This window comes from Triturus cristatus, chromosome 8 (assembly GCF_964204655.1).
Source record: "Triturus cristatus chromosome 8, aTriCri1.1, whole genome shotgun sequence".
NCBI classification, from domain to species: domain Eukaryota; kingdom Metazoa; phylum Chordata; class Amphibia; order Caudata; family Salamandridae; genus Triturus; species Triturus cristatus.
Genome location: NC_140591.1, coordinates 1,124,390,059 through 1,124,411,849, shown reverse-complemented (window position 1 = coordinate 1,124,411,849; position 21,791 = coordinate 1,124,390,059). Strand labels below are relative to the sequence as shown.

General features: G+C 42.9%; 1 protein-coding gene across 1 annotated transcript in view; it reads left to right on the top strand.

Moving 5' to 3' along the window:
• The first annotated feature begins 266 nt into the window (after positions 1-266).
• Positions 267-21,791, top strand: part of LOC146805481 (interleukin-1 receptor type 2-like) — a 90,213-nt gene continuing 68,688 nt past the window's right edge. The window contains exons 1-4 of the mRNA XM_085622743.1: positions 267-670; positions 8,044-8,174; positions 15,217-15,478; positions 20,387-20,567. Coding sequence (XP_085478869.1) covers positions 8,093-8,174; positions 15,217-15,478; positions 20,387-20,567 — 525 coding nt within the window. The 5' untranslated portion in view covers positions 267-670; positions 8,044-8,092. The remainder of the gene's footprint in view (positions 671-8,043; positions 8,175-15,216; positions 15,479-20,386; positions 20,568-21,791) is intronic.

Below are 21,791 nucleotides of genomic sequence, written 5' to 3'. Positions count from 1 at the left end.
GTTTCCTGCTAATTAAAGTGTGACCAGAACCACCATTGTAACAGAATGTGTGTCATGTCAACAAGCAAAGAGTAGAGAGAAACCTGATGTATTTACGCTCGAACGCTCCTAGGTGAACGCAGATCAGCTTTGCATTAACTCTATGTGTTTCTTCCCTTTTTAGGGCACATCAGGAACTCGCCTTACAAGTCATCTGGAAATGCTTGGGTCATCGCGTCTCAAATAAGGAAACTGACTTCTTTACTTTCAAGTCATTTCCTCATTTAGGCAACAAGGATGCGGGGATGCGCTCTGCCTCGGGGAGGGGAAAAGGTGTGTCAATCGAGCGCTGTTTATTTTCTGATACCGGGCAAATTGGGAAATAGGCGAGGAAATTCCACTCCTGGCCGAGGAGATAAAAAGTCGAGGCGAGCGCTGCCGAGGGCGATTCCTCGCCTACCCGAAAGTGTCACACACATGAAAAACTGCAGCCATTGTGTGCCACGGAAGAAAAACATACACAGGGTCACAGAAGGAGCAGCTTGGTGGGAAGCGTGTCCAATAGGGTATAAATCTACCATATCTACCAAGAGCAGGCAGACAAGAGGTCAGAGCTGTGACAAGGACCACCTCTGCCTGAGACCTTCATTGGACACTGTAGCAGATCACAGGCGACGAACATACAGTCAAGGTAGGGGCATCGTTTTATTATTTTATTCATTTTTAACATAATATAGCGCTGAAACACTGGGACGTTGTAATGCGTTACAAAATACAGAAATAGTAGAGGAGGAAAAAAAACGTTAGTGTGGTAGTGATTGAATACAGTGGGTTTTTGGTGGTTTTATGTGTGTGTGCGCATGTGTGTGTTTGTGTGTTTATATATATATGTTTTTTTTTTGTTGCATTTTTACTTAGCTCGGCCTAAGGGCATTACAGTGCTCTACACGAGCACCAGACTACTTTAAAGATACATGCTTTATTTTTTTTATAGCAAGGGAAAATGAGCGTTTTGCCCGAAATTGCAGGATGTTGGCATATCTTGCCATTAGGCAACATCTCCTCCCCTGGGTTTGAGGGATGTCTAGGAGATTTTTATTTGCAGGATCTGTTTGAGACTTTGAGGGTTGTTCCTCCATTTCCTGGCACCCAGGGAAGCAGCATTTTCTGCCAGGAGCCTGGTGGTTCTGTGAGGGTATTTTAAGAGGTCCATCTTACAGTTAAATTGTGCCATGCATTTCATGGGCCTTTTTTCAGTATTCCCACATATAATTGACATGTATAGACCCTGACCATTGCATCTTTCTTTCAATTGTTTTTCGGGAAAGTTGCCAACTTGGCATTTCTCGTTTCTGGCTCTATTACTGTTACTAAAAAGAAAGTTTCTAGTGGACAGAGAAAAAAACTAAAAACATGTATCAATCGAGATGATGAATTATAGACATATTAGAAATAATGTTGTCCTACAATGCAAAGCAGGCAAAAGATTCACAATTGATGTTTTACCATGTTTATAAATGTTGCAGCTAGGTATCCACCAGTATACATTAACTTGCGACTAGTTGTTGAAAGAAGCGTGCCCTTGGCTGGTACGCTTCTGGTGGTAGCGCCAGGGGAATGTGTGCCCCACCATTTGCTTTTAGGGTGCCCGGTTCTGATCCCTTCTCACTGGCATAAGGCACATTGCAACAAGGGCAGTAAATGTTTTTTTATGACGAGAGCGTAATCTGGCGTAGAATCCTTGCACAGTCACTTGCAATTCACAGAGTTATTTCATTAACTGTGCTTAATGGCATATTTTTTAATACCCCTGGTGTTTGTCTGCCCTATTCTGGTGTATTTATTTATTGTAGAGTAGAGTTGCAAACTTGTATTGAGCTTGAAGCATTTTTTTCGGCCAGATTTTGAATTTTGATTGTTGATCGCCTCCATTTTTTGTTGCAAATTGATGGTAAAACAAAAACAAAAAACTTTGCTACCAAATACGTCATGAACTACAGATTTTTGTGCCACCGCAAAACATGTGCAAAATACACATAATACTCATAGTTTTCACATGAAAATTAAAGTAGACGACTTAAAAAAAGCACAAATTGCAATATCAGATCAAATAGGGAGAAAAAAATCTGAAAATCATGGAAATGTGTGCAAGAAATTTGCAGGGCTTCTGTTTACACCCCCTATCCTGCCTCTCTCCTGTGGGAGGGGGGCAGCAGCCTAATCCTGATAGGGTAGGGCCTCCCATCTTCAAGATGGCGAGAGCCCGGAGATGTGCTTCACCTCGCCTCCCCCACCTGAGGGGTGGGGTGGGCAGGCTGGCACATCCCCTGTCCTTGTATGGGGTTTCCGGCCAAGCTTCCCGCCAGAGTGGGGGGTTGCAGTGGCCTGGGGAAACTCCAAATGCCATGTGTCACATTAACCATGCATACTGACTGTGGAGTAATGATGTGAACACATGGTTGGAATGGGACAGAAAATAGGCCCGGGAGCCAGAATAAAAGTGGCTCCCTTTTGTAAATTAGATAGCTAAAAAAAAGTGGCCCAAGTTTGTAAACTGGGCCAGTTTTGAGCACGTAAAAATACACTGTACAAGTGTTTTGCACGGTATGGAAGACTGCATGGATTTGAGCCGCTACAGACAAAGTTTGGTTTATTATGTAGGAAATCCACAGTAACAACCGTCCCACCTCATTGAAGAACAGGCCCACAAAAAGTCAAAAACAGGCTCAATGGTGACCTCTCAGACCAGCCCGCCGGACAGTGTCTGATTGCCCTATAGATCAGTCCAACCCTGGTGAAACCCATGTTGTCACTGATGGATCATGACAGATGATACCACCAACCATACAAGCAGAAAAGAATGTCATGTTCCTACAGGTAAGGAAAAAGCGTCACTATCAGTGGCGCCCGCTTTGGTATTAATGAAGGGGACGCAGATGCGTGTGCGACCCCTTCTGTAATACCGATAGCGCTGGCACACGTAAAGCGCCAGCGATATCTTCTGAGGGCGTTCCCTCATTTGCATGGGGGTGTGCCCCATGCAAATGAGGGAATCCCTTTTCCTATGCACCCGTCCCGTATTACAGACATTGGCGCAGAGGCAAAGAAGCTCTCAAGAGGCAAACTGACAGTGCGCCACCTAAAAGGTGGCACACTGTCAGTGCACTCCGACTGCAGCCCTCTGGAGGGTGGAAAGTCGGGCCAATGGACTCCCCAGACATCTCCTTGCAGGGGAGTGCAGTCCTGCACTCGCCTGCAAGGGGATCTCTAATCCTCTTTCAAAGAGCGGATGGGTTGCCGCCTGCACTGTGAAAGCACGGAGCAGCTTCAAAGCAGCCACTCCGATTTTCACTGGAATTTGCTGCGAGGGGGCAGCGTGAGTTTGCGGCTGCCCTGGGGGCAGCGCGAGTTCACAGCTGCCCTGGGTCAGCGCGAGTTTGTGGCTACCCTGGAGGCAGCGCATGCACCCCAATACTAGGCATTTTCCTTAACTGCGCCCGGTGCACATTTTAAATAGTGTGCCGTTGCAATCAAGGAAACTGCGCTGTATGTGCAATACGGCCCCAGGTGTATTTGAAAGAGTGGCTCTTGAGATGCTCATATCTTGAAGTGCTTCGTAGGTCACATTGTAAACGTCTGTTTGCTTTCTACACTGTTTTGTGCAGTGGCGTAGTAAGAGTGATATATACACGCTCCCAATATCACCTTCCGCAAAAAAAAAGAAAGAAGCTTTGCGAATTGTGGAGCAGTTACCAACAAAGATCAAAACTAAATCTAAATCTAAACAAAAAAAGGGAGAAAATAACCCAGGGACGAGAAGGGGGGAAAAATAACTCCAATTGGACAGTGTAGAAAGACGCTTAATGTCAGAAGTTAAACTAATACAGAAAGATATGGCTTTTTTAACGGAAATGGTTATTGAAATTTTACCCTCTAAATCCACGAATAAGGTAATCAGTACCACTAAGCCAACTAAGTCAGTTCCTAACCCAACGGAAAGTGTCAGAGAAAATAGAGGCCAAATTACTAACCGCTCTATTAATCAAAGAGAGAACACTACTGCTGTGACCGTAAAGGACGCCTTGACATTACAAATCACACCCGGACTAATGCCATATAAAGATGGCATCCCACCCCCTACAAGGGTGCTGCAAAATCCACAATTACCCAGGACAATCAGAATTAACAATGTGGTCTTCCTGGAGGGTGTAGGTGGTGACTATGTATTAATATGGGCAGGGGACTTTAATTGTGTTAAATGCGTTTACGAAGCAGGAGAGCCCAGCCGATATTGTGACCATCTAGGAGATAGGAACCCCTATTTTTCCCACAACTTGTATGGGGAATCCTTCACTAATGCGGTGCATAAATATGATTTAGTGATCCTGGAACACACCACTGGGGAAGGGGAAACTAATATACAAACTTTATTGGGAGCAAGGCCATCTTCAAATATAGACCATTTTATTGTATCAGCAAATTGCAGTGAATTGGTGGAAAAAGTAATGATTAATATCAGCGTTCTTAGCGACCATCACCCCCTAATAGTGTAATTAAGACTAAATCTGACACAAAAAGAACAGGGTAAGAGAGTGGAAAACGACATTGTTACACAGGGGAATAATGGAGTGTCAATAAAATGGTCAGGAGCGAATCCGGTTATATTTATGACAAACCTTAAAGAAAAAATACAAAGGGATCTAGAAACCTGCCTGGATAGTTCTGCCCAGAGTCTGGCGATAACATCTGCTTTTAATAAAATTACAACTGAAATTGCCGGCGACTTAACTAGCAAAAGACAGAAGAAGGTTTGTGAACCTAACCCTAGATGGTTTAACCACGAATGTTCAAAGTTGAATGGGGAACTGAAATTGGCCCTAAAGCAAATGCCAAGAGATAGCGCAAGGATTTGCAGTTCGAGGAAAATCTATAAAAATACCTTGAAAGAAAGAAAAAGGGAGATCCGTGAAGGGGCATGGGAGAAACTAATCCAGGTTGCAGAGATGAAAGATTCAGTTCTCTTCTGGAAAACAGTTAACCATCCCTTCTTTAAAGAGAATACAACAGTAAATATTGATACTGTGGTACCGCCGGAAGACTGGGTTGCCCATTTTGAAGGCATTTTTAACCCAGATGGTGTAAAAATAAGTGAGAGGAGTAAAGGACATTTTATATTGGTACAACCCGTCAAATCTTTACCAATATCACCAGAAGAGATTAAATTAGCTTTGCAAAAAAGTGCGAATGGTAAAGCCGCAGGCGCGGACGGGGTACCCATAGATGTTTTTAAGTATAATATGGATTTCTGGATACCAATTTTAATGAATATTTTTAATGCTACCATTGGGAGCTTCTTACCAGCTACCTGGGTTGAAAGTATCATTGTACCGATCTTCAAAAAAGGGGATAGAGGGAAGGCCAACTGCTACCGCCCAATATCTCTTCTTGACTCCACGTCAACATTGATGGGCCGCATAATGCTGGAAAGACTTGAAAATTGGGCCAATGAGAGAAAAATATTGACTGATGCGCAGTATGGATTCAGAAGAGGTATTGGGGTGGTAGAACAATGTTTAAATTTAGAGTTAATAATAGGGAAGTATACACTAGCAAAGGAAGGGGCGCTACACCACTGTTTTGTTGACCTCACTAGCGCTTTCGATCTAGTCAACCATTCTAAATTATGGCAAACATTGAAAGGGCTAGGGGCACCCACTGAGATAATTACATACTTATCGCAGATTTGCACCCTTTTAACATCGAGGGTAGTGTTTGGAAAAATGGGGGAATGTACACCTGAATTTAGGGTAATGTGTGGCATTAGACAGGGCTGTGTACTAGCGCCTCTTCTGTTCTCCCTTTATGTTAACAACGTAGACCCCTTTTTACAAAATTTCAGTGCAGATGCCCTGAAAGTTGGGACTTGCCCTACACCAGTACTACTTTACGTAGACGACAGCGAACGGCTCACAAACCCTCATAGAAAATTTCGCCCTGTGCATGACTGAGTAAGATCTGAAATTAAATCTAAAGAAAACCTTTGTAATGACATGCGGGAGTAGCAGGTCTAAAAACAAACAACATCACGTAAGTGGAGTTGTAATTAATAGAGTCATCTTTTTCTTATTTGGGGATGCTTTTTAATAAGAATGGTACATGGAATACCCATATCGAATTATGCAATATGAAATTTTTAAGATCTATAAAGAGCATTGTTAGATTTTCAGCAAAAATAGGTAATAAACCCATCCGAGAAATCTTAGCACTTTACCGGAGCAAATGTATCTCAGGGGTCTGTTATGGGGCTGCAATTTGGGGGAGATCTAACATTGTCTCCTTACAGATTCAAGAAAATAAGTTCTTAAAAGATTGTTGGCAGTCCCTAGAGCAACTGCAAATTATATAATCCATAAAGAACTATCAGTCCTGTATATTAGTGATAAAATGATATAATAAATGTTGCCGGTCTCACCTTTTGGCATGGTATTTGGTCAAAAAACGAAACAAAATTCACAAAAGAATTAATTATGGACTGTTTAGCCCTCGATTTAAGTAGGAAGATACCATGGCTGGAGTACATTCTCAATCTCTTAAAATACTGTAAAGTTGACATTGATGGGAAAGACCCCCTTTCTATACAGGAGTTTAGTAAAAAAGGAACTTAAGTTGAAATACTTAAAAATAATGGAAAATGAAAGAGAATGGACTGCTAGCCAAAAACAGCGTCATTTCATATTGTGAACGACCGCTCGTGAGGGGCTTACAGCCATATTTAATATTGGTGAGAAATGTACAACAGAGATTCTATCTAACAAGGTTAAGGATGGGTACACTACACTATTTAGTTGCTTTCCACAGAGTGGAAAAATGGTGACACAAACTGCCAAACTGCCCATGTGACGGAAAATCTATACAATCCACGATGCACTTTATTCTTTTTTGTAGTTTTTACAAGGTCATCCGGAACTCAGTTTTAAAACCCCTCTTTTTATTTAATATGCTTTTTAATTATAAATATGCTTTTAACTTTGCATGTAGTCTAGAAAATGTGAAAATCATAAATTCTGTAATTCGTTTCGTACAACTTGCAATTAGGAAAAGAAAAGATTATTCACATCTGGTTGCATTGATATATGAAAACCTAGATGACTACCCCTAGTACTGTTTTTAATTATGTACTCTTGTTAAGATGTGACACTTTGCACTTTAGGTACCACTATGTACCTTTATGCACCAGCACTTTACCTCCCAAGACTGGATGTAATGTCCCCTGATTTGCCGATAATGCTTTATTGCCTCTAGCCCTCTAAGCATGTTTTATGACTGCTCCATGGATTTTAAACATCTCATAAATGTATTTTAAAATTATTTTCCCTGTATTTGTATGACCTAGAAATGACAATGTAAATGTAGGAATGTTTTTATAATAGTATTCTTTTATGGGGAGATTTGTTGCACCGAATAAAGCTGATTTTCATTTGATTTGATTTGACATATACCCTAAGGGAAGAAAAGATGATGGGTCTGCATCCTCTGGTTCGATAGTAAAAACAACTGCTAATTGGTCTGCAGTAGTCCCCTCTAGTTCCTGGGCCCCAGTGCTACTGTAGCTACATCCATACCTGCCAACTTGAAGAACAATCTCATTGTGTGAGGAGGGGGTGTGGCCTTGAATGGGCCCCGTGCCATAAGTACCTATGAGGAACTTTTGAACCCCACCCTGCCCCAAGCCCCCTTCGCCCAAAATGAAAAAAGAAGCTGGCTGAGGCTGGTGCCGATGTCCTGAGTGGTTTCACACCCCTTAATGGACATCAGCAGTTCAAAGCCTCAGAAAACGAACTGGAAAACCACTATTTGCAGCGGCTTTCAGCTCATTTTCTCTGCCACCGTGTGAAATTGGCTCCTCAACGGGAGACCATGTGATGGGAGCCGATATCGTGTGTCACACAGTGGTACCGTGTGAGTTGGCAGGTATGTACATCCCTGCTGCTGTGGCACAGTGTACCCCAGTTTATTGAAATGGGTCCTCGCTATCAAAACACTTAACCTCCATCTTGGTTGCAGGTGCTGTGGTTCATCCTGTGTTGACAATAGGACGTGGAGTTGAGGGGGGATGTTGCGTTCAGCATCTGTGGTGATTGCCTTTTGGCTACTTCGTGTGTCTGCCTTCAGGGTTCAGCGCCTGGAAAATGCAGGTAAGGGATCACTGCTCTCACATACAAATGCATGGTCTTTATAATGCTTAATTATCTCACAATACTTAATACACAGGGAGTGGTCCAGAGGGACCAACAGGAAGGGTGAGAAGAATCCACATTGAGCGGTAGAGTTGGTAACTCACACAGGGGAGGAGGATGCCACAATAACAGGAGGGGAAGCCCACACTGAAGAGGAAAGGAAGCCACACTGGCAGGAGGAGGGAAATCCATGCCTCTGCCCATACCCAGATAAACATTACTTAATAGGTAAAGGTAAAGTAATTTGCATTGATTTAGACGCTGGGCAGAGACCACACACAGATAAACTGGAACTGCAACACAAATGGTTGCAATAAATTGCAAGTGCTTAAAACAAGTTCATAAGTGAGAAAGCAGCCTCTAGCCTCACATACCCCTGCTCAGTCAGTGAACAGGGAGACCTAGGGCCATATTTATGGCAAAATAACACAGCGACGCATTACAGGGCAAGGGCAGGAATGCAGCGTATTTAAAAGAATATGAGGCATTCCTGTTCTTGTCCCTGCACTAGCGCCATTTTTGCTGTCTAGTGCCAACACAGGCACACTTGCACCATGGTTCATGGGCGCCTGCGGTGTAGGCAGGACTGTTTTTGTGCAGGATTCCTGCACAAAATCAATCCCGTAAGGCAGAATGCAGCACACATAGAAAGTAACGAGGAGAAACAAAGATATTTCTCCTTGTTACCCCTCACCTGGGGAGGCGTATCTTTTTGGCTCATTCCCAGGTTTACCAGTTCTGGTAAATCTGGGAATGCATCAAAAACCATGGGAGTTGCATGGGAACTTTCACGCAATGCCCATGGAACACCTCCCTGGCGCAGAGTAAAGCAGTGCAGCAATCTGCGCTGTGTTGCTTTAATCTCTTTTTTGAGTAGCGTCGCTCTTGCACCGTGCTATGCGGTGCAAGAGTGATGCACTGGGGCCGTAAATAGGCCCCATAGTTTCTGAATGGTATAAGTATATATACCAGTTAACCTTGAATTTTGCTCGAAGCTGCAGGTTCAGCCTCTGCTGCACATACCATATGTAGTTGTAAAGCATATGTTCACCCAGGAGGGTATCTTGATGCTGAAATTGCAAATGTTTATTTTCACCTAACTCAATGGTACTCATTTTATCGACCTCAGGAGCATGAAATGCTGAGTGGACCCACAGGGATTTAACTCTGTGACCATGAGGTCAAATACAAATCCCTGCAGTGGTTGCATTCATCCACCGTGCCACAAGGTCTGGAAGATGTATGAATAACCGCACATAGGTTTCAGTGGGCAGCCACATCTAAGGTGCACACACATGTATGGCCTTAGTGCTGTGGGTCTTTGCATTCTTATGGCAATTTAGAAAACACAGCTTCCAGGGGAGTTTTATGAACTTGAGGACAGAGTTACATGTTAGGTACACACTGCCAAATCATTGACGAAGGAGAAGTTGCGTAAATTGTTTGAATCTAGCAAAGAAATGATAACTATGGCCCCATCAGCAATTTGCATCAAACGTGGCGGAAACGGTATTGCATAGGCAGGCTTTGAGTGTGCCAAATTTTGTGCAGATTGCACAAAATTATTGAATGTTATAAGGCAGGAGGGCATGACCAACTTGGGAGTTTTGCATATTGCATTGGTTTTGCCTTCAGAAATTTCTCCACTCACAAGTCGATCAGCCGGGAAAGTTGATTAATTATTTTTTAATTTTACAGAGTTTTATATAATGCGAACTTGACCCGAATCGGGTATCAGAGCGCTTTACATAGCACCAGTTATGTTTTTTTTTTTCATTTTTATTTTGTTAGGCACGGGGAGATGAAGTGATTTGCCCAGAATCACAGGATGTTCAGCGTCATTGCCGAGACTCGAACCCAGTTCCCCAGATTCGAGGTCGACCGCCCTAGCCGTTAGGCCAACTCCTCTACCTGTTAGATGTTAATGCTTCATATGCCTTTCTGTCATTGGGTGCTTTATCTTAATTTGATGAAATTTCATCCAGCAGCAATCTACTGCTCTGTACTGCCTCACTTCTCAGTGTTGGACTGGGACAGAAAATTGGCACGGGGACCAAAATAAAAGAAGCGAATCAGATAGCTAAAAAAGTAAACCATGTTTGCCAATTGGGGCAGTTTTTCATCTGTAAGGTGCCTTTGTATAGGTATTTTGCACGGTACGGAAGTCTGCATAGATCTGAGATTTCCACAGGCAATGATTTAATATGAGGGAGTTCAGCAGTAAAAACTGGCCCAGCAGATCATAAAACAGGCCCACAAACAGCCAAAAAACCAACGCACACATTGACCTGTCAGTCCAGCCCATCGGGTGCTGCTTGATTGCCCTGTAGGCCAGTCTGCCACTGCTCCCAGGCCAGAAGCATTTCCAGGGTTACAGAAGACGGAGTAGCTCATTGCCTCCCAGGGGCCGTCTTTGTACTAATTCCTACCTGAACAGTTGCTCACAGCTCTAAAAATGGCTTCCCCTCACTACTGGGCAAGGCACAGGGTCAGTCACCCAAGTCACCTACCCTTGGGCAAGGAGCGTGAAGGGTTTCTTGGGAAGCCAAACAATCCTCCTATTGCTATTCAGCAAGTGGAGGGGGGCTTTAAAAAACACAAAACGTCACCCCTTTGAAAAGGCAGGATGGAAGCAGTTTGTAGCTAGTGTGACAAGATGGAAGTAGTTTGTAGTTAGTGTGGCATCAGCCCTAGAATTGCCCCCGGGCTGCTGTTTGAACTTTGAAGTACAGCAATAATCAAGCTTCAGTGGGTGCCTTGGGCCTCTAGACCCCAGTGCCACTGCACCTGCTGCACAAATGGAAGCTATGTCCTGGGGCGAAGGGTATTACACAGCAAAGATCAGTGTCCCACCCCACTGGGAAAAGGGTTAATGCCATCCAGTGCACCCCCACCATTTGCTCAGTCAAGGGGCAAAAAAGTCTAAATCAAAACCATTAACATTTTTCAATTCTCCCAGTTTTTACAAACTTCAGAAGACATTAAAAACATGCTTTGGGCTTTGACAAGGGAGCCGAAGAATAACGTATATCCTTCCGAAGGGCAAGCCAGTACAGCGAGAAAGATACCCACGTCCTTTACCTAAGTGTGTCCAAAATCACAGATTTGTTAAAAACATCTATTTGGGTGAAAATATAATCTCGTCAAAAGCATCTGCAAACAGACTGGGCCCGATTCACAGAATTAACTTAAGACAAAATCCTAAACTTACTACTTTTGGTATTCACAGAATGCACTTACTACTTTTGGTATTCACAGAATGGATTTACGACTACTAACTTTACGTCCGCACTCGGGCTGGAGATTCCGGCCCGGAGGCGGAGCTTCCGGCCCAGAGGCAGAGCTTCTGGCCCGGAGGTGGGGATTCCGGCCGGTGTCAGATTTAGCCATGGCTGAAATCTCCACCTCTGGGCCGGAAGCTCCGCCTCCGGGTCGGAAGCTCCGACTCAACGCCGGAATTTACTGCCCGAGTGCGGAGGGTAAAGTTAGTAGTCGTAAATCCATTCTGTGAATAACAAAAGTAGTAAGTGCGTTCTGTGAATACCAAAAGTAGTAAGTGCATTCTGTGAATACTAAAAGTAGTAAGTTTAGGATTTTGTCTTAAATTAATTCTGTGAATCGGGCCCACTGTGTTTTAGGATACTTTAAGGCTGCTACAGAGATCTCTCTGTATCCTCCTGGTTTATGGTAAGATCACTCTAGTGCTTAAGGATGGAGCCATTTGAGTGCAATTTCTGTTCACAGGCTTGAACCGTTTTACAATAGTTTGATAGTTAACGTGCTTGCTACAGACCCTATTTTGTAACATAACGATTCCATATTTGAGACTTTTTCCCAGCAGTGCTTGTTTTCACTTCCATCTGCTCCCATTCGGACACATGTCGAGTGAAAGCAATTACTGATTGTCCATGAAGTCAAGCATTATAAGCCAGCTGTGCGGAAAAGGAAAGTAAAAGTTCCATGTCCCCCCTGTTGTCTGGTGCCACTGCATGTGTTACAAAAATAATACAGCTCAGCAGCAGCCCCTTCACCCCCACCATTAAAAGACCCATGCATCTTAAAAAAACAAACTATAACATTTCATGAAAAAGCTATGGTTTAAGAGCATTTCTAGTCGATAGGGCTATAATAGCACAAAATCTAGAAAAGCGACATTCACAATTAATGGTGGCATTCACAACCACACAAAACTAACTTAGATAATGTATAATATAATACATGATATCACAAATGTTAAGTCAATAATCAAGATCCTCATACAGTCTATTATTTACTACCCATTTCTGCTTTCCTTAAGTCATGGTGAAGGTAGACCCTGTGATAATAACTGAAGCTTAGTTACAACCAGACAGCTTTAACTCCCACCCCCATCATCAATTCTTACAATATTGTGTTTGATGCATACATGGGAACATCAGAGTGCTGTAGTTTACAATTGCGACTTACAGATTGCTAGTATGTGTAATATTGTAATGTAATGAGTACAGTTACCCATTTGAAATATGTAAAAGGAAGAAAATCTTGGGGAACGGGTTACTCCATCACTATGGTGATGGATATCCTGTCTGTGGAAATATAATCCCATAGGATATAATAGGATTTATATTTTGGCAGACGAGATATTCGTCACTGTTGTGACTGAGTAATACATCTGCCAGGTTCTAAATCAGGCCCAAAGTCAGACAATCGCATTTATGTTGTGGCCGATGGTGTGTACAAATGATATAGCTGACTTTGAAATCTACAGTATACGAAGAATCACTTAAGCACTATTGAGTTTTTTATGAGGTGAATTCTGTGATGCAACGGTATAGTACTACAATATTGTGGACGAAATCTTGTCTTAGAAATATATTGTGATCTAAACATCGACCACCAAAATATTGCGAAGGTAAATATATGTAGGTACAAATAGGTTCACTATACTTAACTCCACATATATGTAGCTTGATGATATGTATATCCTCAAGATACATAAATATAGAGTTAATTTTATAAATCTATACCTGCCTGTATGTAACTACCTTCACAATATTTTGGTTGTCAATATCATGGCCATGATAGTTTTGTAGGACAATATTTTTGTCCTGATAGTTTGCGATATAACCGATGTACTATCACCATGGATGTCGATTCACCAAAGTGTCAGAGGTAGTGAAAAAGGTATCATGAATTCATTAAACCACGATGAGAGCACATCACTCACCTCTCATTTCACCCTAGGCCCCCAACAACCTCCTAATTCATATTGTTTCTTTGGGGTAGGCAAGGAGTGCAAACAACAGAAAATAAACAATGCTCCTAGAGCTTCTTTACTTTCTATTTCTGAAACTTCGAAATGAGGAATAGCCAGGGCAGTGCCAAGAGTACCAAAATGCAAAGTAGGGGTAGCACATGCCCTGGCTACCCTTAAGAGACAGCCTTGAACCTCACCAAATAATTAGATTAAAATGGATTCCTCAAAGAAGGCAATTTCCTCTAGATTAGAGTACTAAGAATCACATTACAATGGCATACACTCAAGGGCTCCATGGATAGAGAAGGCCAACGTGTGTAGCAAAATTCAAATAATTGAATAACATTTTCAATGCTCAAAAACTAGAAAATCTTCTCTTTATGATTGATGCTGCTGGAGTACTGGGCCGTTAATCCTGCAATTCATTTTTTTAGTTGCCTGAAAGGTAAAAGAGCGTTAACATCAATCAAACAATTTGATTTAAAGTGTAGCCCATTTGGCCATACATTAAGAACAAGGAATCGATAAGTAAAGTTAAATGAGTTTTATTACAAATTAAGGGCCAAACTGATATATATGAATCTCAAGAACACATTGTAAAGATACAGAATCACCACAGGTAAGCCAAAACGCCTAATGAAATTGAGTCTTAGTAGCATAAGGCATACAAGATTTTAAGTTGCAGCAATACTAAAGATAAGACATAGAATATGATGATCAGTGTACAGGTTTCAATCCTACTCTCTATGCATGAATAAATCTAAAGGCGCCTAAACTAGTCCTGAGCTAAAGTTGGAAGCTAGGTAAATCTAGTTAAATCAGGGAAAGCAAGAAGGTGTCAGCATAGTGGAGCCTTCAGTAAAAGTTTTCCAAATCAAGACAATGCATAGCATAAAGCCATACAATGAGAATATAGCAGAGGTCTGTACCCTCAGAGTCTAAAGGGAATCTGCTCCAAAGACTAAAGTGTAAACACCAATGAAACCCACAGAACATTCGAGAAATTTCATGTCATCGACTCCTGTACTTTTCAACCTTCTAACAGTAGAAATTATCAGCTTCACTCGAATTTCCCATCCTACGTATTTGAAATTTGTCCTTCACATCTAACATGGGCTTCAATTGGAATTCCATAGAGCATATTATCAAGCCCATTATCGCCGTTTTAGCGACAGTTTTCTGCCGCTAAAGCGGCGATAATTTTATCGCCTGGCTTGATAATATGCCCCTTGGTGTCTCAACCCTCGATGGACTTCAATATTGGCCATTATGAGTTGTTTGATAGATGTAGTGATTGCACATTTTTATAAGCTGCTTCAACGAATGTCGTTATCTATATAACACTAGTATACCACACAAGATATGTTGCATGACAAACATCGACTAAATCAGCCTAGCTACTCCATCACAAAGTGAGTGTAGACAAGGAGATGTGAATTAAGAAGAAGAATGATGTTCTTACTTTGACGAAGTAGTGGTCATCGATATAGTGGTTGTGATAGTTGTGTAGGTCGATATTATCAACCTCAACATATTGCCATACTACCTCTCTATAATGTTCATCATGCTGTGTGGAGCATAAGCTGCACTGTAAAGTGTCATTCAGGCATAAAAGGACTCACTTATAATTTGATTTGAAGCTTTTACCTTGCCTTGAGAAGATGCTTTGGATCCAGCTTATTTAAGATGAAGTACATTGGTATTTGCTACTGTTAATTTATCGAGAAGGTTGATGTACCTTAATATTTTCTGTCTTTAATTTAGAAACGTGTTCGAACCGCATCATGCATTTTGACAGCTACTTTGTCCAAAGTGGAGAACCAACTGTCCTGAGATATCCTGCTTTCCTGTATCTACTCTTGGGTTCTGCCAGAGCTTCCAGCTTGTCACTCAACCTGACATGGTACAGAAATAATTCTCAAACGCTGGTCCCACAAGAAGATCCTCGAATCCAGGCAAAAAATGATAGTCTTTGGTTCTTTCCGTCAACGATAGAGGACACCGGACACTATCACTGCATTTTGAGGTAAAGCACATCAGTTATTATTATACATGCTAACAAGGAACCCACTCAATGAGGATAACCTCAGTGAGCTGCAGTCAGGGTTTCTGAGAAGAGTCCTACAGGTCATGAAATTGTAGAGGTCCACAGTGGAGGAATCTGGCTGTGGTACTAAACCCCTCCATCCTGCATTCTCAGTGCCTCCTTTCCTCAGAGGCCAGTCCCTCTCCCTGGGCCATCCCTTAATCTGGTGGCTCATATAAGGCACCATGACAGACTGAGGTTGTACCTTGGTCTCTCTTTTTCCTCTCTCTTCAATAGTGATCTGCAAAGCTGACTCTTGGACAACTGAACAGACCTTTCCGATTATCACTGTGGACTCCTGCGGCCCTATTATGTAAAGGACACACTTTTCTTGGTTGCACCCGGTGCACCTTAAAACAGGAGTGCCTGGCACAAACAGGGAGACTGCGCCTTATTACATGGAATGCACTGCCCTGAGGACAGAGCATTCATGTAAAAAAATGGAGCAGCTGCTTCGAAGCCACTCCGTGTTTCCACCTGCAATTTTAAGGAAGATCAGAGATATCCTTGCAGGTGGGTGGCGTGAGTGACTGTACCCGCCTGCAAGGGGATGTCTAGGGTGTACATGAAACCCCCTTCACCCCCTCCAGAGGGCTGCCATCTAGGTGGTGCACTATCGTTCGTTCTCTTGACAGCTACTTTGCCTCTGCGCCCACATCTATATTACGGCGCAGGCGCATAGGCAAAGGGGTTCTCTCATTTGTATGGGGCTTTGCTCCCATGCAAATGAGGGAATGAGCTCTGAAGACAGCGCTGGTGCTTTACGTGCATTAGCGCTATTAGGATTACAGAAGGGGACGCACAAGCATCTGCGGTCTCTTCTGTAATACCAAAGTGCCTCAGGGCATGCAAAGCGGGTGCAAATGCCTTTTGTGCCCCTGGGGCACTTCCATCATACGGCCCCTGGTCTGCTGTGGCCACCAGCATGTTTAATTGTCTTTCGTTCATGTGGCTCATACTGTTACCCTCCTGAAGCATCATGAATTTAGCGTTTCTATTCAACATTTCTGAGCATTAATATTTCATGTCATATGTTTTAATTAAATATATGATGCAATTTGTATGCACATATGACACAGATTTATTTCATAAGACAAAATACATCCTTCAACAATCAGGCACCATTTATTCTGTCACACGTGGTGATGTATACAGGCCTGGGCATAGTTTTACCACGAGGAACTGAGAAGTTACAAAAAAACTCTGCATAGTTCCGCAAGTGGCAGAGTGCAGTGCGAACTGCCGTTCGTGCTGTTTTTCCTGCCGCTTGGGTAGAAATTTTACCCAAGCAGTAGCTCGCGCTAGCAAACTTACTGTTTGCGAGTGCAAGCAGGGAAGAAACTCCGCTAAACTACGCAGAGCGGAGTCTTCTGTGCTCCGCGAGCTCCGCGGAGCGTGGAGTGCAGAAAACTTTGCAAACTCTGCAAATGGAGCGGAGTTCACCACCCAGGCCTAGTTTTATACGTTTTCCAGCATTTCCTCATTCTTTTCAACATTCATGTGCTGCCAGTATTTTATGGCGCAGGGTTTTTTAGTGCTTTGCCGGAGTTGGCGTGAAAACTGACGCAACTCTAATGGCTAGGGCGGTCGACCTCGAATCTGGGGTACCGGGTTCGAGTCTCGGCAATGACGCTGAACATCCTGTGATTCTGGCCAAATCATTTAATCTCCCCGTGCCTAACAAAAACCCAAAAAATAAATAAAAATGAATGTGTCCTCATGTAACGCAACTGCTGCTATATAAAGCTCTCTGATACCCGATTCGGGTCAAGTTTGCGCTATGTAAAATTCTGTAAAATAAAAAAATGCTTCAAAATACAGAGGCGATGCGTTGGTTTAACTGACACCGCCTACTGAATGGGGACCAATGTGTTGAAGCATGAAAAGGTGACAAAGTCACCTTGCACTCGAACATATTGTTTCTGGATGTGGTGCATATAAGTGGGCATTATGCCCACTTGTATGTGTGACATCAGCACTTAATGTCACAAATTGTGACATTAAGTGCACATACTTACTATAGATGACCCACTTACCTTGTGAATTGATTGCATGTTGCAATCAAGTCACTACAGCTGGTGTGGTCCCTTGGGCACAGCCAATGCGTCATCCCTATGCCTGGGTTTGGCAGGCGTGGGGATTGTGAAGCATTGGCAGCCCAGTGGCAAGACTCACCAGCTTCTCGACGATACGCAGTTTGGGTTTAGGAAAGGGCATGGAACAGAGACTGCCTTGATAAAGGCCTCTGACGAGATCAGGTTGATCATGGACCAGGGAGGGGCGGCTGTTCTTATCCTTCTGGATCTGTCAGCAGCTTTCGACACGGTCGACCATGCCATCTTGGTCGACCGTGTCACTGCTTTGGGGATTAACGGTTGCGCCAGGGATCTTATCTCATCGTTCCTGGCAAACCGTACCCAGACAGTAAAGTTGGGAGATTTCTATTCCCCTATCTCTGCACTCCCTTGTGGAGTCCCACAAGGCTCCTCGCTAAGTCCCATGCTTTTTAATATCTATGTAGCGGACTTGGCGAGGATAATAAAGGCCTATGGGATACAGCTTACATCGTATGCAGACGATACCCAGCTGGTGCTGGGCATCCATAAGGATGGTCTCACGGTAGCAGCCAACTTTCAGAAAGCTATGCTTGAGGTTAGTAGCTGGATGGCTTTGAACTGCCTTCGCCTCAATTCGGATAAGACCGAGATCATGACCTTTGGAAGACTCTCCCCTGAATGGTCCTTTGGTTGGTGGCCAGAAAAGCTTGGCCCTCCACCTGTCCCAGTAGAAAAAACCAGAAACCTGGGAGTGATCTTTGATAATAAGTTGGTTTTCGACCTCCACACCAACAAGGTTGTGTCGTCGTCTTTTTTCATCTTGAAAAAAATCAAGAAGCTGCTGCCTTATCTCCCGCCGTCAGCTGGTAAGACCCTGGTCTCTACCCTAGTCTTCTCCAGGATAGATTATGGGAATGCACTTCTCCTACACTCCCAGAAGCGTGTCACAACGAAGCTGCAATCTATTCAGAATGCGGCTGCTAGGATTCTTCTCAACATCCCTCGTCGCAAATCTACCACTCCTGGTATCCGTCAGCTTCATTGGCTGAGAGTGGAGAGCCGCGTCAAGTTTAAGGCCCTCTGTATTGCTTATAAGGCTGTACATGGCATTGGACCTAGGTTCCTGGTTGAAGCTTTCCAGCTGTACACTCCTAGGAGGCAATTAAGATCGGCCAATAACAGTCTCCTCCCGGTGCCACGCACAAGATCGGTCACCTGGGGAGACAGGCGCTTTCTTGTGGCCACTCCAAAACTTTGGAACCTCTTGCCACTAGCCATCAAAACTGCCCCGAATCTGATGAGCTTCCGCAGGCTCTTGAAAACATGGCTGTTTAATCAGTAAGAGGATGACTTGATGATAGATTCCAGTTGCTCTACAGCGCCGAGACACCTTCGGGTATTTGTCGCGCTATAAAAGTTGCGTAAATAAATAAATAAATAAATAAATAAGATGCTTCAAGAAGAAAAAGTGGTAAATACCACTGCATCAGTTTCAAGATAGGATATTGCCGACAGAATGCCTACCTTGCATAAATTAAAATTTGAGGGGGCACAGGTGATTTTTACACAGGTAAAAACTGACACAGCCTGTAAAAAGTGATGCATCTGCATCCATGTAAATATGGAGCCAATGCAGCACCGCTGTTGCGTCAAAAGAAGTGATGAAATGGCAGCACAAGGTGGTGCAAGGGGCTTGTAAATAAGCTCCAACAGAGATCTAAACTGTTTAATAAGCCTTCTTATCTGTGTAAGGTCCTCAAAGGGAAATTTGGTGTCCGCTCTTTTTGCTGATAGGTAAACCTATGAGCATTAAAGTGACATTTTTGCTTCAAGATTTCAACGTGGAGTTGCACTTTTGTAGAAATGTCCATCTAGTTGGTGGAATTTTCCATCTGAAAAGGTGAGGGGAACTGGAAAAGGAGAGGAAGAGATGTCACAGGTGACCATGCTAAAATACCTGTAGCTGTTCAGAAAACCTTGTGCTCAAAGGCACTGTTGACTGCTGAGATGTCAATATTGTCTAATAGATTGCTTCACTGTGACAGATCTAAGCTCCCAAACATTTTACAAATCTACCTAATCAGGCAAATAGCCGCGGCCCATGCAGGAATGAGCAGTGGGGCTGGGTTCGGGGTGGGATGATTTGACAGACGACCACGAAGGAAAATTAAATAATACATTTTCCCTCGTGGTCGTCTGTCAAAATACCCCCCCATCCTCACCCGGCTCCACCACTCTTACCTGCACGGGCCGTGGCTGCAGGCTTATAGAGATTTGTAAATTCCAAAACCCACTCCTGACCTAACAACCACACATCACACATCCTTTTAAATATCTCTTCATGGCATTGCTACCTCTTGCTCCTCCCATTTCACATAACATGCAATGCATGGCGAGACTGTTCTTCCTCTCTTGAAATGGATCTTTCTGTCCTCCTAATTCCTAAACCTGCTGGGTAAACTACTTCATGAATACATTAACAAATAAGAAACAATGTCTAAAATCACATTATTTCCTTACCATTTATATATATACATAGATTTAGATTGAGAAAGGTTGCTGCGCCAGCCGAAACGCGTCTCTCTTGTTTGCCGGGTCCGAGGAGGCTTTATGGAATAAAATGACCTTGAACCCAATAGCCTTTGTGTGCGTGCTCTTTTCCAAGTGGATCAGAGGTGTCTTTTGATATACATAGACATATATATATATATATATATATATATATATTTTTTTTTTTTGCTTTCTTACTCTCTAACCAGAAATTTAACTTGTATTCAATCTCTGCTTTTAGGAACTCATCTTACTGCTTGGACGTCGTCCTTGCACTGACAGTTGTTACAAGCCCAGCGGACTCCTTCGCCGAACTTGCCTATGTGCAAAATGTCTTCACTTTAACAAGCGGGCAAATTTTTTGCCCCAACCTCAATGATTTTATCATGATGGATGCGAACTGGAAACTGAAGTGGTACAAGGTACAACTCTTACTCTGTACTCTTATGAATGTGTTTCATGCCAATTGGCCCACTAAGGCACCAGAGCCACTGTCACTGTGGAACATGTTTAAAAGTATGTTGTATAACCCAATGGGACATGTATGTGTTGGGTGAGAGAAGTACATCTGTCCCTGTAACTTCTGCCTGAAGAATTTTACCATGGTGAGGGATCTTTTCCCTTTTAGAAAAATGTGCAGCTGCCATCATATTCCATTTAAAGTTCTTCATCCTTACACAAGATCATTGGGACAGATTCTCCTTCTGAACTCTCACCACAGCTGGGTCTTTCTCAGTTCCTTATTTCCAAGGGGCTTTCCACCCAGTCACATAGCTGAAAATGTTCAGGTGAATTAACTCCTCGACAGACATGTTATGATTTACACCTTAACAGATAATCATTTTTCAAAATTATATTCCTTTACATATTTCAGGGCCCTTGTCACTTCGATAAGAGAATATTTAAATGACAAATCACAGTGATGCAAAAAGCGTATTCAATGTTTCATTCAATAAAATGGGTTGTAGAACTTAGACTAAATAGCTTGTATTAGAGCAATTACCAAACAATTCGTACTGTAACCCAGAGTCTGTCAATAAATATCTGGTACAAGGTTCCAGCACCACCTGCTCTGTAGTACTCCAATCTGATAATTGCTATCTTTAATGAACACGTGTTTTCTTTAAGCAGTTTCTGCTTCCTGTAACCTACCTAGTCTTTCTTTTCTGCCAATTGTAGTTTGTGAAATTGAATCGAAAATATTGAAGACAGCAATTGAAATTCAGTCTCTAGGTCGTCCTATCAGCATGAAGTTTTTGTAGTTTACAAATCCACCATACCTACGCTGTAATAATATTGGAGTAAAAGCAGGGACTGCTGGTGACATTTGAAAGTGGTGGGCGTAAAATTATTGTCCTAATGCAGCGCAACGAGCGAGCGCAACGAGCGAGCGCAGCGAGCGAGCCGGAACAACCTACGCAGAAAAAAAGAGTGGACAAATGGTGCATTTTCAAGCAAATTTGAGAAAGCAGGAAGGTTAATAAATCAATTGTGAAAGTGCAGTTATTACATTAATAAAGAGATGTCATATAACATAGGTAGCTGCTTATTCAGTATATGTGTCTTTGCTCTCCCTGTGCCCTTACATATCACTCATCTGTATCTTTGCTCCCCCTGTGCCCTTACAACTCACTCCTGTGTGTCTT